Below are 18,448 nucleotides of genomic sequence, written 5' to 3'. Positions count from 1 at the left end.
TCTATATTGCCTATTTTAGAAATCGTCTAATAATATCAAGCCCTCCCCCCCCCCCCCCCCACCCCCGCCCAGAAGCTGCACTTCCTTCCAGTCATCTCTGGACTTCCACTGCTAGGCTTGAGTCTGGAGTCCAGGCGACCTAAGAGACCCCAGCGATACAGCTATGGACTACAATTCCCAGCGTGCTCCGCAAATGGACGGGGCGTGTCCGGGGGCGGGGCCAGGTACAGCCACCCGGAGAGCGTTGGGGCGGGGAGATCCGGCAGCGCCGAGCTGGGGTGGTGAGAGAAGAGCTCCCGGATGTGGAGAAGCTGGGGAGGAGGCGTGGGAGGAAGATGGACTCGGTGGAGAAGGGGGCCGCCACCTCCGTCTCCAACCCGCGTGGGCGGCCGTCCCGGGGTCGGCCGCCGAAGCTGCAGCGCAACTCCCGCGGCGGCCAGGGCCGGAGTGTGGAGAAGCCCCCGCATCTGGCGGCCTTAATTCTGGCCCGGGGCGGCAGCAAGGGCATCCCTTTGAAGAACATTAAGCATCTGGCGGGGGTCCCGCTCATTGGCTGGGTCCTGCGTGCGGCCCTGGACTCGGGGGTCTTCCAAAGGTGAGCGCGGACGGGCGGGCAGCGCGGCGGGGGCGGGGACCGCGGAGCAGCGGGGACCGCGGAGCAGCGGGGGCGGCGGAGCAGCGGGGGCGGCGGAGCAGCGGGGGCTCTGGGGGCGCTCGCTCCTGGAAGGGGTGTTCGGGATCCGGGGTGTCTGGCCCCCGGCTGAGAGCCCAGGGAGAGCGGGCTCCGGCTTATTCCTTGTTCTGTAGCTGCCAATAGTCGTGACCTGGGACAGTTCCCCACCCGCCCTTGAGAATGCCCCCCTAAATGGGGACATTTTCTCTTAACCGCCTTCCGCCGCCCCGGCCGACCTCGCCGGGGAAGGGAGGCCACTCCGGTGAAACGTCTGCGGCCATCGGTGAACTCCAGGCAGAGGCCACGGGGTGCCACTGTTGCTCGCGTCTGGTTGCCGCCGGGTGCTGCTGATCGATTGGGGAGGCGGCGGGTTCCTGAATGGAGGCGGGTGGACAGGCTTTCTCATTCTCAGCTCAGCTTGGAACACCTTCCCTGACCTTTGAAAAATGCTCAGAGCTATCTGCCTGTGAGTCAGCACAACCTAGGGCTCCCTGCATTTGTTGGTAGGTGAGAGACAGTGGGAAAGCGTACAGCCGGCTGTTTTATATGCTCGTAAATGGTTTTATCAGACCTTTGGAACCTGGGCTGCCCTGAGGACAGTTTTATTGTTCATCACATAGGGACGTTGCCATATGCCATAATAGTTAGGAGTTACAAGCTGATGTCATTCATAAAAGATGGGAGGTAGGAGTCTGTGCCAAGAATACATTTAACACATAGCAACTTCAGCCTAATTATATTTGAATGTATTATTGTGGAGAGTAAATTAATTATGTGACCTTTTGATGTTTGGATCTTGGTTTTTAAAGAGATGGCTGTTTTTGAAGCATGTTACCCACATTTATATACAGGTATAAATTTACTAATTTCTTTAATGTCTTAATCCAAAGGAAGCCTGGGTGGAGAGAGGTAAATAGGATCTGGCACCCAGAAGATAACAGTAACGTAACAGGAAGTATGCAAAGGAGAGATAGGGATTTAGTTCAATTCAGCAAACATTTACTGAGCCCTAATTTCTGCTGTATACATCCAAGGGAATAACACCAGGGTGAATGTGACATGGTTCTTTCCTTGTGAAGTCCACAGGCCCACGTTTGAAAATTTTTACCTCCTTACAAAGGGTATACACTGAAAAATAAGGGCTGAGATGAAGTGCATTCAGGCAGCAGTGATGCAGTGAAATCCTATTTTTTGTGAAATGAACTAGAAATCAAAATTACAGGTTGAGCCCCGGCCGGTGGGCCTCAGTTTGTTGGGCATCCTCCTGTGCACTGAAAGGTTGCCTGTTCCCCTGTCAGGGCACATGCCCAGGTTGCAGCTCACACTGCTTCTACCCTGGCTTTTTCTAATAACACCACCAGCCACCTAGGGGCAAAAACCTGGAGGTCAAACTCATTGTTCCTGCCATAACTAGTAAACACCTATTCTAGTTTCTTTCATGTTTGTTTGTTTGTTTTTGCTGATCTACCCTGGAGTCAAAGTGTAAGAATGTATTAATTGCAAATTTGGGTAAATCATCTAATCTTGTCTCTGTGCCTCTGTGTCATCATCTTCAGAATGGATTTACTTAGTAGGTGTATCTCATGGGCTTGCTGAGGGAATTAAGTGAGATAAAGTATACACAGCCCTTAGAACAGTGCCTGGCATATAGTGTGTGATCTATCCTTGACATTATCCCTTGTATTGAAGGTTTCTACAATCTTCATCTCTTCCATGGGCCAGTTTCCTTACTGGTAACATTGGAAAGTTATAATTATCTTCAAAGTTGTTGTTTTTTTAATTCTAACATTCTTTTGAGCCAAATTTGGCCTGGAGAGACCCCTGCTCTACTAAGTGAAAAGCTTCTTGTGAGCAGGTATTACCTTTCTCACTCTGGTACGCTTTATGTACAGAACCTCAATTAAATGTGCTGGTTTTAATTTAATTCACTTACTCTGAAGCTGCAGTTGGAATTTGGAGCAGCCTCCCTCTACTTTCTTCAACAAATATTTATCCCAGGAAGGAAATCTGCCTGATTTGTGTTTTTCAGGAGATTATTTGTTCAAAATAATGATTTGACTCAGTTGAGGCATAGTTTCCTGGCCTGCTCAGAATCAAAGCTAGCAATATTTTATTTTATTTTATTTTCAGAGAGGATGGGAGAAGGAGAGAGAGAGAGAGAAAAACATCAATGATGAGAGAATCATTGATCAGGTGCCTCCTGCATGCCCCACACGGGGGATCAGAGCCCACAACCCTGACTGGGAACTGAACCTTGACCTCCTGGTTCATAGGTCGACGCTCAATCACTGAGCCACGCCAGCCAGGCTAAGCTAGCAATATTTTAAAAGCTACTAACTTGGATAGTAAGCAGTCAAGAAAAATACTGAGATAATTTTATTTGCATTTAGTAAAAAGCTACTGTTAGAGCTGAGTTTGTAAAAGCTTGATTTTCAAAAGTATAAGTAAACCTCAGAACAAATTGATTTCTTAAAATATTGCCTTACATACTTGTGAAAAATAAGCATTTCTCGGTTGTGGACTTATGACTAATGAAAGGCCTAATTGTGTTCTCTTTAAAATGGCAGTGTATGACTTGAAATAACTTTCATAGGCACCATTGTTGATATTCCTGTTTATCCTGTTAGATGTAATATGATTTCCTGTGAGAATAAAGCCATTGGCTTTTAGACTTTGACATTTACTCTAAATTTGATTTTAAATTTTGTTAGGCCTCTTTGTTCACTTGCTCATTCTTTCTCCTTTGCCCTTCCTCATCTGATTCCCCTATATCCGTGGTCGGTAAACCGAGCCTCGGGAGCCACATGCGGCTCTTTGGCCCCTTGGGTGTGGCTCTTCCACAAAATACCACGTGCGGGCGCGCACGTACAGTGCGATTGAAACTTTGTGGCCCATGTGCAGAAGTCGGTATTTTGTGGAAGAGCCGGTATTTCGTGGAAGAGCCACACTCAAGGGGCCAAAGAGCCGCATGTGGCTGCCGAGCCGCAGTTTGCCGACCACTGCATATCAAAGGAAATTATCTACTTACTTAGACCCTTCAATAATAGATGATGATCCTTGGATTTTAAGAGTACATATTGGATGCTATTTTCATATCCCCGGTGCCATTGCCTTATATTATACATACAAATTAGACATTTGGACCTTTGATGGTCTGAAAGCAGAACTCCAGTTTTCCTTCCAACAGAGTCAGTGTGAGGATTAAATGAGACTAGATTTTTTTAAAAATTACCATTTCTATTTTATTATTTTGAATAGGGAACATTTATTTAATGTTCATTCTGAGTTGTGGTTTATAGTTAATCCTATAAGAACCATTTGAGGTAATTATTATCATCACCTCCATTTTACTGAAAATTGAGTCTTTGGGAGATTATTGATGTTGATGTAGCTAGCATATGCTGGAGCCAGGATTTGAACCCCTTCCTTTAGAGCCCATGCTGTCAACCATTTACTGTTTCATTCAACAAATATATATTAGCACCTGTTATATAGCAAGCACTGTAAAAATACTTTGTAAAAGATATAGCATTGCCCTGACCGGTCTGGCTCAGTGGATAGAGCGTTGCCCTGGGGACTGAGGGGTCCCAGGTTCGTTTCCAGTCAAGGGCATGTACCTTGGTTGCGGTCACATCCCCAGTAGTGGGTGTGCAGGAGGCAGCTGATCGATGTTTCTCTCTCATCAATGTTTCTACTCTCTATCCCTCTCCCTTCCTCTCTGTAAAAAATCAATAAAATATATTTTTTAAAAAAGATAAAGCATTATAGAAAGTAATTATTGCTTCCTCACCTCTCTATCCATAACTGCTTAAAGGGGTTGTGGTACTGTGGTACTGTGGTACTGTGGTACTATGGTACTATGTTGGCCTCTGTCTCCATGATAGGCCCAGAATTTCTTAAGAAAATGGTCTGTGTATCCCCAGTGTCCAGACAAGTGCCTAGTGCCTGAAACAGACTATGACTAAGTACACATTTCATGACTGACGGGTCCCGGGTTTGATTCTGGTCAAGGGCACGTGTACCTCGGTTGCAGGCTCCTCCTGGCCCGGGCCCTGGTCGGGGTGTGTGCAGGAGGCAACCAATCAATGAGTTTCTCTCACATCAATATTTCTCTGTCTTTCCCTCTCTCTTCCACTCTCTCTAAAAATCAATGGAAAAATATCCTCGGGTGAGGATTAAAATAATAATAATCAAAAAGATCACTGAATCCTGTGGTGTTGAATTTTCAGACAGTAAAGAGCAGGATAATAAATGGCTTCAGTAATTTATTTCAGTTAGTGATGTAAATTATATGTCAAATGACCCATGTTTTTGCTTTCACTGTTCACTTTCAACTACTGGTATATTCTGTTACCATCTTAGCACCCTCCCTTCACCTTCTCTGTTTAAAAAATTCACTAGGTTTTCATTGGTACTTTGTTATATACCTTTGACTGTGACATTTCTCCAGTGAAAAACCTATTCCCGATTACTTCAGGTTTTGAGAAGGAGGAAGACGGATCCCTATGTTCTGTCTTGCACAGAGTGACGTGAGTAGGTATGAGACACTTGACCCCTAGCCAGTGACTCATTGTGTTCATTAGGATTCCTTAGAAAAAAATTGGTGGGAAGGAAGGATAATTGACTTTACATTTAAATCCTCCTTCTGCAAATATTAAAGGGAATATATAAAATGAAATTAATAAATGAAATAAAGAGAGGTCAGAAAATTTTCTTTAGTTACCATTTTTTCACTCTTGGCAATTGAACACAGACATTTGAAACTTGTAGTTCCTCTTGAGAGAATGTTGAATAAAGGGAATAAAAGAAAAATATATGCATATGGCAACAACTAAGTCATTAAATTTACTATTAAAATTTTGTGGCTACAGTAATATTCACATTTGTTTCTAGCAGTGGGGATTTGTAAAGGTCCAGGAAACTTAAGTTCAATAGAGACTAGTTCACCTCTCCAGAATAGCTTTTTGATTTTAGTTATCATTCATTTAAAGTCTAAATGGGCAATTGTGTTAGCTGTGGTTAATAGAGCTGTTAAGCTACTAGTATACTCTCCTGAGCCAATAAGATCCTGTTCTAATTGTTACCAAATGGATTGTAACCCAGTCTATTATGTTCAAATATTTGTATGTATACCCATTGTTAATTGGAGAAAAAAAAGAGTTGCGCATTTTTGTTATTTTGAGCCCAGACTTATCATGTAGTCTCTTCTAAGCTTGAAATTTTCAGCTTCATGGCTTGGCTAAGCCAAGTCCATCTTTTTCTTAGCAAGTATATTAAAATACTTCATAAAATATTTTAAATTTGGATGAGGAATAAGAAACAAGATTATTTTTGTTTTCTTTAGACTTGAACTTCTAGAGCTAGTGTTTTGCTTAATATACCAGTAGCCTTAAAAGTACCAAGTATCTTTATTTCCAATTTTATGAAACTATAATTTAGAGCTACATAAATGCTATTTATATAAATAATAATATATGTTGTATGTAGTGTAAATATTTCTATGTATAAATATAAACAAATCTAGGACATTACTTAGATATTTAAAAATACTGTTTAAAATATAAATAAATAAAAGTACTGTTTATATTTAAAATACTGTATTTTTTAAATTTTATAGTACTTTGGATCTGTAACATTTTGATGATACAAAAACTATTCTAAAATTATGTAAGCTGTATTTTAGGGTTTTAGAGCTCCTTTTTATCTTTAATGATTTCTTTTAGTGATTTGGCTTTATTTATTTGTTCTTTTTAATATCTATACAGTGTGTGGGTTTCAACGGACCATGATGAAATTGAGAATGTGGCCAAACAATTTGGTGCACAAGTTCATCGAAGAAGTTCTGAAGTTTCAAAAGACAGCTCTACCTCATTAGATGCCATCGTAGAATTTCTTAGTTATCACAATGGTATGAGTTTAATAGTATATTCAAAATTTTATGTAATTTATAACTTGCTTATCAGTTCACAAGACTTGTTTTAACATTTGCATATAAGATTACTGTCTTGCAAAGAACTTTATTCTGACGTCCTTTTGTTTTGTCTTTTTAAAGAGGTTGACATTGTAGGTAATATTCAAGCTACTTCTCCATGTTTACATCCTACTGACCTTCAGAAAGTTGCAGAAATGATTCGAGAAGAAGGATATGATTCTGTTTTCTCTGTTGTGAGGCGCCATCAATTTCGATGGAGTGAAATTCAGAAAGGAGGTAATTTGTTATGTCACTCTTTATTTTAGCTCATTTTATGGAGAATCAGTTTTTCATATGCAAATATTCTTTAGGAGTGAGGAGAGTAAAAAGGAGCAGTAAAATAAAAGATGATTCTTAACCCTAGTAGGTAATGACATTTCTAATCAGTTCTCAATCTTGTGATTACTGAGGGAAGACAATGAGTCAAAATTAATTCTTTGCTTTATTTTTACAAAGGAACATTTTAACCCTTTATTTGCCTTTTCAGATTGACATATAATTTTTCTAGATCAAGTACTTTTATGTTTGTTCTAGACATGTTTGATAAACTCCATATAAATCATATAGAATTATGGGAATAGAAAGCATCCACCAAAGAGTTTTGGTGGACCTCAATAATGAATTGTGTAGTTACTTCCCAAAATATGTTACTCCTTTATGTAAGAAGAGTTCCATAGTGTTTAGGGGGAGCCTGATTTCTAGCCAGATAAATTAGCAAAATATGTAATAAAGAATAGAATCACCAACAAATAGGTAAATATAACATACTTAGGAAAGGCATTGTGATTTCTGTTATGTGTCTTTTGTTGAGTGTAGAAAAGCTGGTCTCTAACATATGTGTAATTTAAGATGTTATTCTTTTGAAGATGTATCTTTAGCATGTTATTCCATTATCTTCTACCATCCATTGTTTCTTATAAGAAATCAGCTGTAATTCTGACCATTGTTTCTCTGAATATGATTTTCTTCAGACTACTTTTAAGATTTTCTGTTTATCTTTAGTTTCTATAGTTTGACTCTAATATGTATTATTGTGGTTTTCTTTGTGTTCACCCTGTTTGGAGTTCTCTGAACTTTTCATATCTATGGATTGATATATGTCATCAGCTTTCAAAAATTCTCTTCAAATATTTCTTTGGCCACATTTCCTCTCTCCTCTTTTTCTGGACTCCAATTTAAATGGATTTTAAACAATTTTATAGTGTTCACATATCTCTTATAGTCTGTTCTATATTGCTTATTTTTCTCTTTGTGCTTTATTTTGAGTAATTTTGATTGACTTATATTTGAGTTCATGTATCATTTCTTCTAACTTGTCTTGTGTACTCTAAATTCTGTCCATTGAATTATTTCAAATACTGTGTGTTTACCTATTATAGAATGTACCTTTAAATTATTTTTTAGAGACCCCATTCTCTGTTGAAATGTTCCATCTTTTTATCCTTATTCTTTTTTCAAACTATAAGAGAACATCCTTCCTATATAATAAAAGGTTAATATGCAAAATGTCCCCTTGGGAGTTCAACCGACCGGGGGTTCAACCACTCGCTATGACATGTGCTGACCACCGGGAGCGGTGTGGAACAAAGGAAAGGTCCCACCAGCAGTTGGAGAAGGAAGTGCCTCAATCAGCCATGATTGCCAGCCAGGCCTAGGGACCCTACCCGTGCATGGATTTCATGCACCGGGCCTTTAGTTTATTTAGGAAATCACAGAGGTAAAAGTAATTTATAGAAGAAATAGACTTAGGAAACAGGTTATAGAGGCAAAGGAAGGGCCCTTGGAGCTTGGAAGTGAGGAAGGTAAAGGTGACCAGACTAGGGGGAGTGGGGGTGGTTGAGGGAGGCACTGGTATGCTCAGGGAGGGAGAGCACCTCATTCTTTTTAAAAAAAATCTTTTTTTTCTAATTTCTTTAAGATGTTCATGATAGTTATTTGAAAATCCTTGATTGTAACACCTGGGTCATTTATAGTTCTGTTCCTGTGACTTTTTTTTCTGATTAGGGGTCATGTATTTCTGCTTCTTTATATGTGTCATATTTTATCATGTGCCAGACATAGAGACTGAAATATATATTATTTTCCTCCAGGGAGGACAAACCTTTTCTTCTATCAGGCTGATAGGATAAGGGGCTAATCACTTTGCTCTAATTAGGAGTTGGGCAGTGTTGCAACTATAAAAATTCTTCCGGTTTTTCCTTATTCCAGCAAAGTTCCTCTGCTTATGCCAAGCTTGATCTTTCTCTTACCTCTTTCTCAGACTGAGCAAATAACCCCAGTGGGAATTCAGCCACTGATCCTTGTTCACATAGGAAAGACTTGTCCCTCTCTTTTCTTCAAAGTGCCACTTGAATTATCTTGTTTATTTGCTTATTGCCTATCTCCAAAACTAGATTGCACATTCCATGAGAGTAGAAGGAGTTATGTTCACTGTTGTGTATCCAGTGCCTATAAAACTATACCACATATTTCAATATATGTTTGTGAATATTTTTCTAAATTATACCAAACATTGGGGTGGAGTTGAGCAGAGGATGGTTTCGTTAGGGAAGTATGTAGAGGTTTTCCTAGAAGCCTTTATATACAGAAGTGACAACCAAAAGTGAAGAAAGATTCTGAAGAATCTCCAGTTATTAAGCACACACACACAGCACAAGTATATACATACCTGTACACATCCACAAACACAATTTAGGAAAAACTAAGTGAAAAGGCAAAGGAATTCCTATATACCAGTACTGAGGGTGTCATTTATTATATAGTGTTATGATAATTAATGTTGATATTGCTGAGCCTTCATTACCAAGAATAATAATAAATGTCATTTATTATTATGGTTAGTTTCTTTTTTAACCACGGGTAAAAATTTATAGTACATTATATATTCATTTTTGTCACTATAAAAGTTTCGGTAATTTAATAGGGAAATCTTCATTTTTCTGTAATAATTCCATGACTGTCATTTCTCAACCACACTAGCTAAACAATGCATACATTGTATTTCTATAGAAACAAATAATGATAAATAGTTTAAAGGAGTCAGTTAATGATTATGGGTAGTTTATGGCAAATCTGTTTTTTGACAACTTTAAGGTTTCCCTGATGTCCTCCCAAAGCATTATATTTATATAAATACTTTAAAATATTAATTATGCAGAATTCCACTGTGAAATACTTTATCTTTTTATTATTATTGCTATTATTAGAAAACAAAGATAAGTCATCAGAATTATTATGGATTTTATTTAAATCCTTTTAAATATTTATCTAGATACAGAAATATTCTACATTCTGAGTTCATTTTTATGCTTTTTAAAAAATTACTAAATGAATAATTTTAGTATCCAAAGCAATGTGGACTTAATATAGCTTTTTGCTTTTAGTTCGTGAAGTGACTGAACCTCTGAATTTGAATCCAGCTAAACGACCTCGTCGACAAGATTGGGATGGAGAGTTATATGAAAATGGCTCATTTTATTTTGCTAAGAGACATTTGATAGAGATGGGTTACTTACAGGTTTGTGCCTTCATTTTAAAAAACCTTTGAAACCCTTTTGTGGTATACTTTGAGTTTCAGGAAGAGGTATGGCACAGTTCATAATGGAAAATATCAACCTGTAGAGCAGCGGTTCTCAACCTGTGGTTCGCGACCCCTTTGGTGGTTGAATGACCCTTTCACGGATTGCCTAAGACCATCCTGCATATCAGATATTTACATTACGATTCATAACAGTAGCAACATTACAGTTATGAAGTAGCAATGAAAATAATTTTATGGTTGGGTCACAACATGAGGAACTGTATTTAAAGGGCCAGAAGGTTGAGAACCACTGCTGTAGAGGAAAGGCATAACTGACAAGATTTATTATCTCAGCATTTATCCTGCAGGCTTACCCCAGACTGATCTTTGGGATTCAGTAAATATACAAGGAATTCTGCTACAACTATCTATATATATAAAAGCCTGATATGCAAAGTGTCCCCTTGGTAGTTCAACCCACTGGGAGTGACATGCGCTGACCACCAGGGGGTGGTGCAGAACAAAGGAAGGCCCTGCTGGCAGCCAGCAGCTAGGGAAGGGAGGCCCCAGCTTGCAGCCAACAGCCGCTAGGGACCCCACCTGTGCACGAATTTCGTGCACTGAGCCTCTAGTAACTTTATAATAAGAAATGAATCAAATATTGAATGTTCTACACTTGTCCTGGTATTCATATTATTCCATTCAAAATTTTAATTTATGGTTGTGTTACTGTCAGGTTGTAATTGTACAGTTGAATAACTTCTGTTGCTTTAAAAAGAAACAAACAAAAAGTATAGTAAAGGTGAAACAGCACCAACCTGGGCATCAGGAAAATCGATTATAGTTCTGTCTCTATCCTTATGTAATCTTGAATATATTATTTTATCTGTTCTTGCCCTTATTTTAAAATAAGGAGGTTGGGTGTTTCTCTCATCTTTAGAGCCTACATGGTTACATCATATATTATTTTTTATTGTAGTTATAGCTATTACTTATTCAGCACTTACCAAGGACTATATGAAACACTACTTAGGATATCTCTTGTAATCTGCATAGCAACAGAATAAAGTGGACATTCCTAGCCCAGTTTTTCAGAGGAAGAAGTGGCAGCTTTGAAAAATGAAGTAATTGGCTCAAGGCAAAAACAAGTACTAAATGGTATTGTCAGGATTTGGATTCATATTCTTATGTTACTCAAAAATAGCGTTTAAAAAAACACACCCTAAAACTCCACTCTCTCTATAGTAGAAATTCTAATGTGACTCATGCTCTGAAGGAAAAGTGTTTTTCCAATCTTCTGGTCAGTGTTTAGGCAAACTGTAGGCTGGCTATTTAGTTAAGTTTGAGTGTTAAAGAAAATTTGATTTGACAGATAGAGATACCACCCTCCCTAACTGGTTTGACCCTTTCCTAAAGTGTGAAGAAAATGAAGTCTTTCATCATAATTTGTGAAGAGACTAGCAATTCTTGCCCCATATCTCAGGATCAGGAAACCATCCCTATCTTTGCCCACATATGACTCAGACAGTATTGCCCACTCCCATCTGGAGCACAGGGATCTAAGATAATTCTATACACTAGATACTCCACTTATTTTTCCTTTTCTATCTTGTCCCTAGTTTCAAATAGGAACAAATTCCGAAAACATTTCTATTACCTTTGAATTATGAGAGAGATTGCCAGAACAGAAAATTCCTGTGGTTAGAAAACTGGAGGATGGGTATTTTCAATTTTTGCAATCTTTTAAAGTAATCTATCCAAAGGAAAATGAGAACTTGTACTGTGTAGATAAAAGTTAAAAAATGTTAAAGTTAAAAGAAAAATGTAAAAGTTACTTGTTTAATGTAGTTTGAATATATAGGAAACAAAAAGATAAGCTTTTCCCTCAAAAAAGGGATTTGTTATATGTCATTAATATTACTGGGTTATTCATTTTTCTCAATACTGTAGAAATGAATTCATTGTTCTATATTAGAAACTTTTCAATATATGTGAATGCATGTAAAAACCAGCACTCATGGCATTTGTACTATGTTTAGGGTGGAAAAATGGCCTACTATGAAATGCGCGCTGAGCACAGTGTGGACATAGATGTGGATATTGATTGGCCTATTGCGGAACAACGAGTATTAAGGTAAAAACAAGACTTATATGGCCTTTGCACAAGACTCTAACAATGTTGTTAGTAGATATGTTAATTGTACTTATGAACACTGATTTGTGATACTCCAACCATCTAAGGATCTGTGTAATTCGTTTGCTCATGTGAGGAAGACATATACATAAACTATTCCTTTAGATGACTTATTCAATACGTTGAGAAACACATAGTCCACTTAGACCATACTACTTATTCTCCACTGTTAGTTCAAGTGTATTTGTGAAGTGAATATGAAGGGTACTTCTGAATAATTGGATGGGAATGGGTTAAGTTTCCTGGCGTTAGCCAGATGAGAGACAGTGACTAGTATTGCACTTATATTCAAAGGTCTATTTGGTTTCTTTTAGATATGGCTATTTTGGCAAAGAGAAGTTTAAGGAGATAAAACTTTTGGTTTGCAGTATTGATGGATGTCTCACCAATGGCCACATTTATGTATCAGGAGACCAAAAAGAAATAATATCTTATGATGTAAAAGATGCTATTGGCATAAGTTTATTAAAGAAAAGTGGTATTGAGGTATGTGCCCCTGAATACAGCATTGTTTTTTAAGATTATGATTCAGGGTCAAGGAATATGTAAGGGAAATGAGATATACATTTTTAATATCATCTATTAAAATATCTGAAATTTAGCCTTCATGTGCCTAGAAAATTATCATACTATTTAATTTTAGATGAACAAAATGTCAACCAACAAGTAAATGTTTATTTAATAAGTATGAACGTATTATTTTTATATAGGTGCTTTCTAGTTGCCATAGGATCTTGCAACAAGAAAGATTTAATAAAAAATAAGTGTCAGTATTTAAAAATAAAGCAAATATCTTATGAACTTTAAAATGTAGCTTATTCTTATGATTTAAAATTTTAATTTATACTAGCTTAATATTTATGTGTATTTAAAAAAATGAAGGCTAAGATGATTTTTCATAACTGACTAGAACTCTTACATATGTGTTTCTAAGCAGCACAAGAAACATATTATGGACTTTTCTTTGGGTAAATTGAATTATAGGAGAATCTTAAATTGGCTTCTGACAGTTTATGTTGCACTTTTCACCTGTAGGTAGAATCCTTTCCATGGTAGAAAACTGTCTTTCACCTTTACGGGTCTACTTAGACATAGTAGAATTTGTCCTTCAAAAGGTCAAAGGACTACTCAGTTGTGACTTGTATTGTTTACCAAGGCATTATCTTATTCTGAAAGATTTCTGTTTCTCTTATTTTCTCCTTTTTTTTTTAAAGGTGAGATTAATCTCAGAAAGGGCCTGTTCAAAGCAGACACTCTCTTCCTTAAAACTGGATTGCAAAATGGAAGTCAATGTACCAGACAAGTTAGCAGTTGTAGATGAATGGAGAAAAGAAATGGGCCTGTGCTGGAAAGAAGTGGCATATCTTGGTTGGTATCTTTTTATTCAGCCATAATAAAATGAATCAGGATTAAAAAAATAAAGAAAGAAAGAAATAAGAAAGAAAATTTCCACAATTAGCATGATTATAAAGAAATAGAAACTCTCTTACACTACCGACAAAAGAATTAAATTGGGACAGCCCTTCTTGAGGTCACTTTAATAACATTTATGAAGTGTAGCCTAGAGGAGTGATTATCAACACATGCTGTGGAGTCAGACCACAACCTTGATGCCAGTTTTGGTAAGGAAAGCCTAGGTTTCCTCATCTGTAAACTGGAACTGTTAAAAAGTACCTATTGTCATTGGTCTATTACCAATGATATAATGTGGGTAAAGCATTTAGCAGATTCCTAATACATAAAATGTACACTCTGAATATTTTTAGCTATTATTAAATGTACATCGTTTTTTTGTTTGTTTGTTTGTTTTAAATGTACATAGTTTTGACCCCAAAATTCCAATTCCAGGAAAGAAATTGAACAAATGTGGCAATAATAGAGGAAAAAAGAAATGACCTAAATATCCTACAAAAATAGAATATCCATAAAATTGAATACTATGCAACCATTAAAAACAATGGTCAGATCTCACAAGTTTTTCACTTTAGTATTAAGCAAATATATTTTTAGATGTCTACTATATGCAGGCTTTGAACTGGTTCCTGGGACTTAATATATACAGAACTTACAGTCTAATGATGTCAATATTTTAAATAACAATGGCAAGTTATATATAATAGCTGTAAGCCATGTATGAAATAAATACTGACAAGGCTAATATGGGGGTCAAAAGCATCACAGAATGCTTTGGAAGCATATGATCTGGGGACTCAGGGGTAGCCTTTGAACTGCATGTACAGATTGTATGGAGAAAAATACTATAGAGCCTTTTTTTAAAAAAATATATTTTATTGATTTTTTATAGAGAGGAAGGGAGAGGAATAGAGAGTTAGAAACATCAGTGAGAGAGAAACATCGATCAGCTGCCTTCTGCACACCTCCTACTGGGGATGTGCCGACAACCAAGGTACATGCCCTTGGCTGGAATCGAACCCAGGACCCTTCAGTCCGCAGGCCGACGCTCCATCCACTGAGCCAAACCGGTCAGGGCACTATAGAACCTTTGATAGAAAATGGTCCAGGTTTTGTAAGAAGAGAACAGTTCTATTGGAACATATAACAAATCCCAGCTATACTTATTATCTGTGTGACCCTAAGCAAGCTTCTCTAAACCTTAGTTTTCCTGTTTATAATATATGCCAAAATGTAGTGACTGTTCATAAATAGTGGTAAATAGGATGATTTTGAATATTTTTGCCTTTATTTAAAAAATGTTTCTACCAACATATGCATTATTTATATAACATAAGAAAAAAGTGTAAAAAGTAATAGTTAGAAAATTGGTAAAATAGAGAAGGAACTCCAAATTTTTATTTAAAAAGAGCAGTGTTTTATATGGACCACATAAATATATAACAATGTGTTCCTTAAAATATTGACACTTTTATAAGTAAAATTTAGTAAGTAAAGCTTAATTTGAGGGATGGATAATACAAAGAAATACCCTAATTTTAATAATTTTTCAGTGAAAACAATTTAAATTTCAGTACATTTACCAATAGGAGAAAAATTTGACTAGATAAATGTAGAAAAATATAAAACAAACTCTTAAACAGCATGTTATTATTTGTTTTTGCTCTGTACTATAGTAATAGTTATACTCAGAATGGGGAATCTAAGGTACTGGGAGCTTCTGAAATTTATTCTGTCAAAAAACAGGGAGTTGAGAAGAAGCAAGGCAAGGGGAAGGGATGTAGTAGTTATGTTAGTTGTAATGATAATTTTTCAACAAATAAGTGTTACTCAAATCAGAACTATTACAAATTAAAAGAGACTTATGATACATATCAACAGCAGCCCATGGATGTGGCTCAGTGGTTGACCATTGACCCAAGAGTTTGATTACCAGTCAGGGCACATGTCCAGGTTGCAGGCTGGATCCCCAATAGGGGCCTTGCAGGAGGCAGCCAATCAATGATGTTCCTCTCTCAACGAGGTTTCTATCACTCTATCCCTCTCCCTTCTTTTTCTAAAAAAATCAATAAAAACATATATTTTTTTAAAAAGATACATATCAAAAAAAGAAAAAGATACATATCAACAAAATGTAATGTGGAACCTTTTTGGGTTCTGATTCACAAAAATCAACTAAAAACCAATTTTGAGAGAACTGAGGATATTTGAATACATACTAGATTATTAGGTGATATTAAAGAATTGTTGATTTTGTTAGTTTGATGATATTGTGTCACTTTTTAAAAAAAAAAAAAAGTATCAGAGATAAATGCTGAAAAGTTTTGGGGATAAAATATATCTGGGATTTCTTTCTCCCCTCCAAAAAGCAAGGTGGCAGGAAATAGAGAAAAAATATTGATAAATGATCCAAAACATTGATAATTATTCTATAAGAACTTGAGGTTGTTGCATATATTTGAACTTTTAAATAATTCATAGTAATTGTAACGTACATGGCAAGCAGAAAGTATACTCCATTTTCCTCCTTTGACTGATAGTTTATTTGAATTGCTTAGGAAAAACCCTACACCTCAATTATACTTCTAAATACTCTAACATATTTTTGTTCCATCTAAGCTGTAGTATATACAGCACTTTGGGTTACTAAACTTACTAGAATTACTTATTGTTTGCATCATTTGGAAAGAATATTCTTTGTCTCTTTAAATGGTCAACCAGTGTTTCTTTTCTGCGGTAGGAAATGAAGTGTCTGATGAGGAGTGCCTGAAGAAAGTGGGCCTAAGTGCTGTTCCTGCTGATGCCTGTTCCACGGCCCAGAAGGCTGTCGGATATATTTGCAAGTGTAATGGTGGCCGTGGTGCCCTCCGAGAGTTTGCAGAGCACATTTTCCTACTAATGGAAAAGGTTGTGAATTCCTGCCAAAAATAGAAGTTAGTATAATGTGGGGGGAAAGTATACAGCCTTCTTCAGCTATTTTACTTTTATTTTTGATTAAGTACAATTCCATGTTTTAATGTTATAGACAATGTGACTTGATTTGTGATATATCTTCATATCTTTTAAAGCAAAGTCTTCTCAAGTTGTCTCTCCAAAACCTCCTGTGAAATAATAATTGTGCTGTACTTTTCTCTTTATGCAAGATAATTATTTAGAGATTGATTTACAGTCTTTCTCACATTTTTAGTAAATGCAAGTAAGAACATGATCAAAATTGACTTTGTATTGTACCCTGTAAAACTGTGTGTTTGTGTGCTTTTGATGATGCTGATATTTTATTTATTTGGGGGCAGTGTATCTGGTAAGACATGCTCTTCTATTAATTAAAAAATACATTTCACAGACTTGATGAAAACTGCCTTGTTGCTATAGAAAAAATTTTACTGAACATGCTCTGATTCCTTTAAACACTGACCGTGCAATGAGTATGAGAAACAAACCACTAACTACTAGGTGTAAAACTCCTGGTTATAGCACATATACAAAGTGCAGATAATCCAAAGAAATGTTGTGAAGATTGTTTGCAGTTACCTTGAGGTCATGGTAATTATGTATACTAAATTTGGCTCTCATCACAATTTTTTTTCCCCCCGCCCTTGACAATCCCCTGGCTTCCCCTACCCCCCAGTGTCTTATGTCCATTGGTTATGCTCATATGCATGCATACAAGTCCTTCGGTTGATCTCTTACCCCCCTCCCTCCTGCCCCCCATCATCACAATTTTATAGCCACCACAAATTACTCTCCTACCTAGTTAGATTCTAAGAATCGGACATTATCTCATAAATATTGACATTTACCTAATAAACTAACCATTTCCTGTGGGACATTTGCATCTGTTTCAAGTAAAACAACAATTTATGTAAAACTCTGGCAAGAAGAAATTCATTCAGGCCAAGCTATGCTGGAAGCTGTTTTCCTTTGTCACACCTAGTTAGATTTGTACAGTTCAGAGTCTGCCCCCTATAAGCCAGACAGACATTGGGAGAAAAGAAGGATTATCTTTTATCTTAGTCTTCTTACCATCTTGTCCTGGTTTTACTCCCATCTTTCTGGCTTTTCCACAGCTGACTATTTTCTCCTATCCTTTAAATGTACATATCGCAAAGGTTCTAACCCCAGTTCTTCCCAGAGACCACATCTCTATTCAGTTTCAGCTGTAGCCTCCATGCAGATGACTCCAAAATCTAATCTCTGCTGTGAGTTCTGGTTGCACTTCAAACTCCTCATGAACCAGACTCCTGGACTTCACCTCTCAAATGTCTGATTTTATCATTGAGAAATCATAGTCTTACACTATTTTTCCTTTTCATCTCTAGTCAGACACCAAATCTTGAGCGTGCTTCAACTTACTACTCAGTGTCCATTCAGTTTATCCAATGTTATCATTAGGTTTAGTTGTCCACATTTGCTGCTATCCTTACAAAATTTTTTGGTGACTCCAGGCCGACCACAGAATGTGGTAAAATGTTCCTCAGTCCAAACATACTGTAGACACAACCTAATATTTCCAGCTCGGTTCCTACTGATCCTGAGGGTCCCTTGAGCTATTCTGTGTAATTCTCCTACAATGCCTTCTATTCTTCTTGAGTCCTACCTTTAACCAATACATAAATCACTCATTCCTCAAAAAGCTCCTGCCAAAATACCTCCCAAAATAAATACTGTGCATAGTAT

At 37.2% G+C, this 18,448-nt stretch overlaps 1 protein-coding gene across 1 annotated transcript; it reads left to right on the top strand.

Annotated features, from left to right (window-relative positions):
• The first annotated feature begins 258 nt into the window (after positions 1-258).
• CMAS (cytidine monophosphate N-acetylneuraminic acid synthetase) lies at positions 259-17,115 on the top strand. The gene is made up of 8 exons (XM_070410581.1): positions 259-595; positions 6,439-6,581; positions 6,726-6,881; positions 10,028-10,161; positions 12,204-12,298; positions 12,673-12,844; positions 13,573-13,726; positions 16,512-17,115. The coding sequence occupies exons 1-8, from the start codon at positions 336-338 to the stop codon at positions 16,700-16,702; spliced, it is 1,305 nt and encodes a 434-aa protein (XP_070266682.1). The 5' UTR covers positions 259-335; the 3' UTR covers positions 16,703-17,115.
• Positions 17,116-18,448: the final 1,333 nt, after the last annotated feature.

This window comes from Myotis yumanensis, unplaced genomic scaffold (assembly GCF_028538775.1).
Source record: "Myotis yumanensis isolate MYYU_CA2020_CCGP unplaced genomic scaffold, mMyoYum1.0.hap1 SCAF_3, whole genome shotgun sequence".
In the NCBI taxonomy this organism is placed as follows: Eukaryota; Metazoa; Chordata; class Mammalia; order Chiroptera; family Vespertilionidae; genus Myotis; species Myotis yumanensis.
This window is presented reverse-complemented; position numbering and strand designations above follow the sequence as displayed.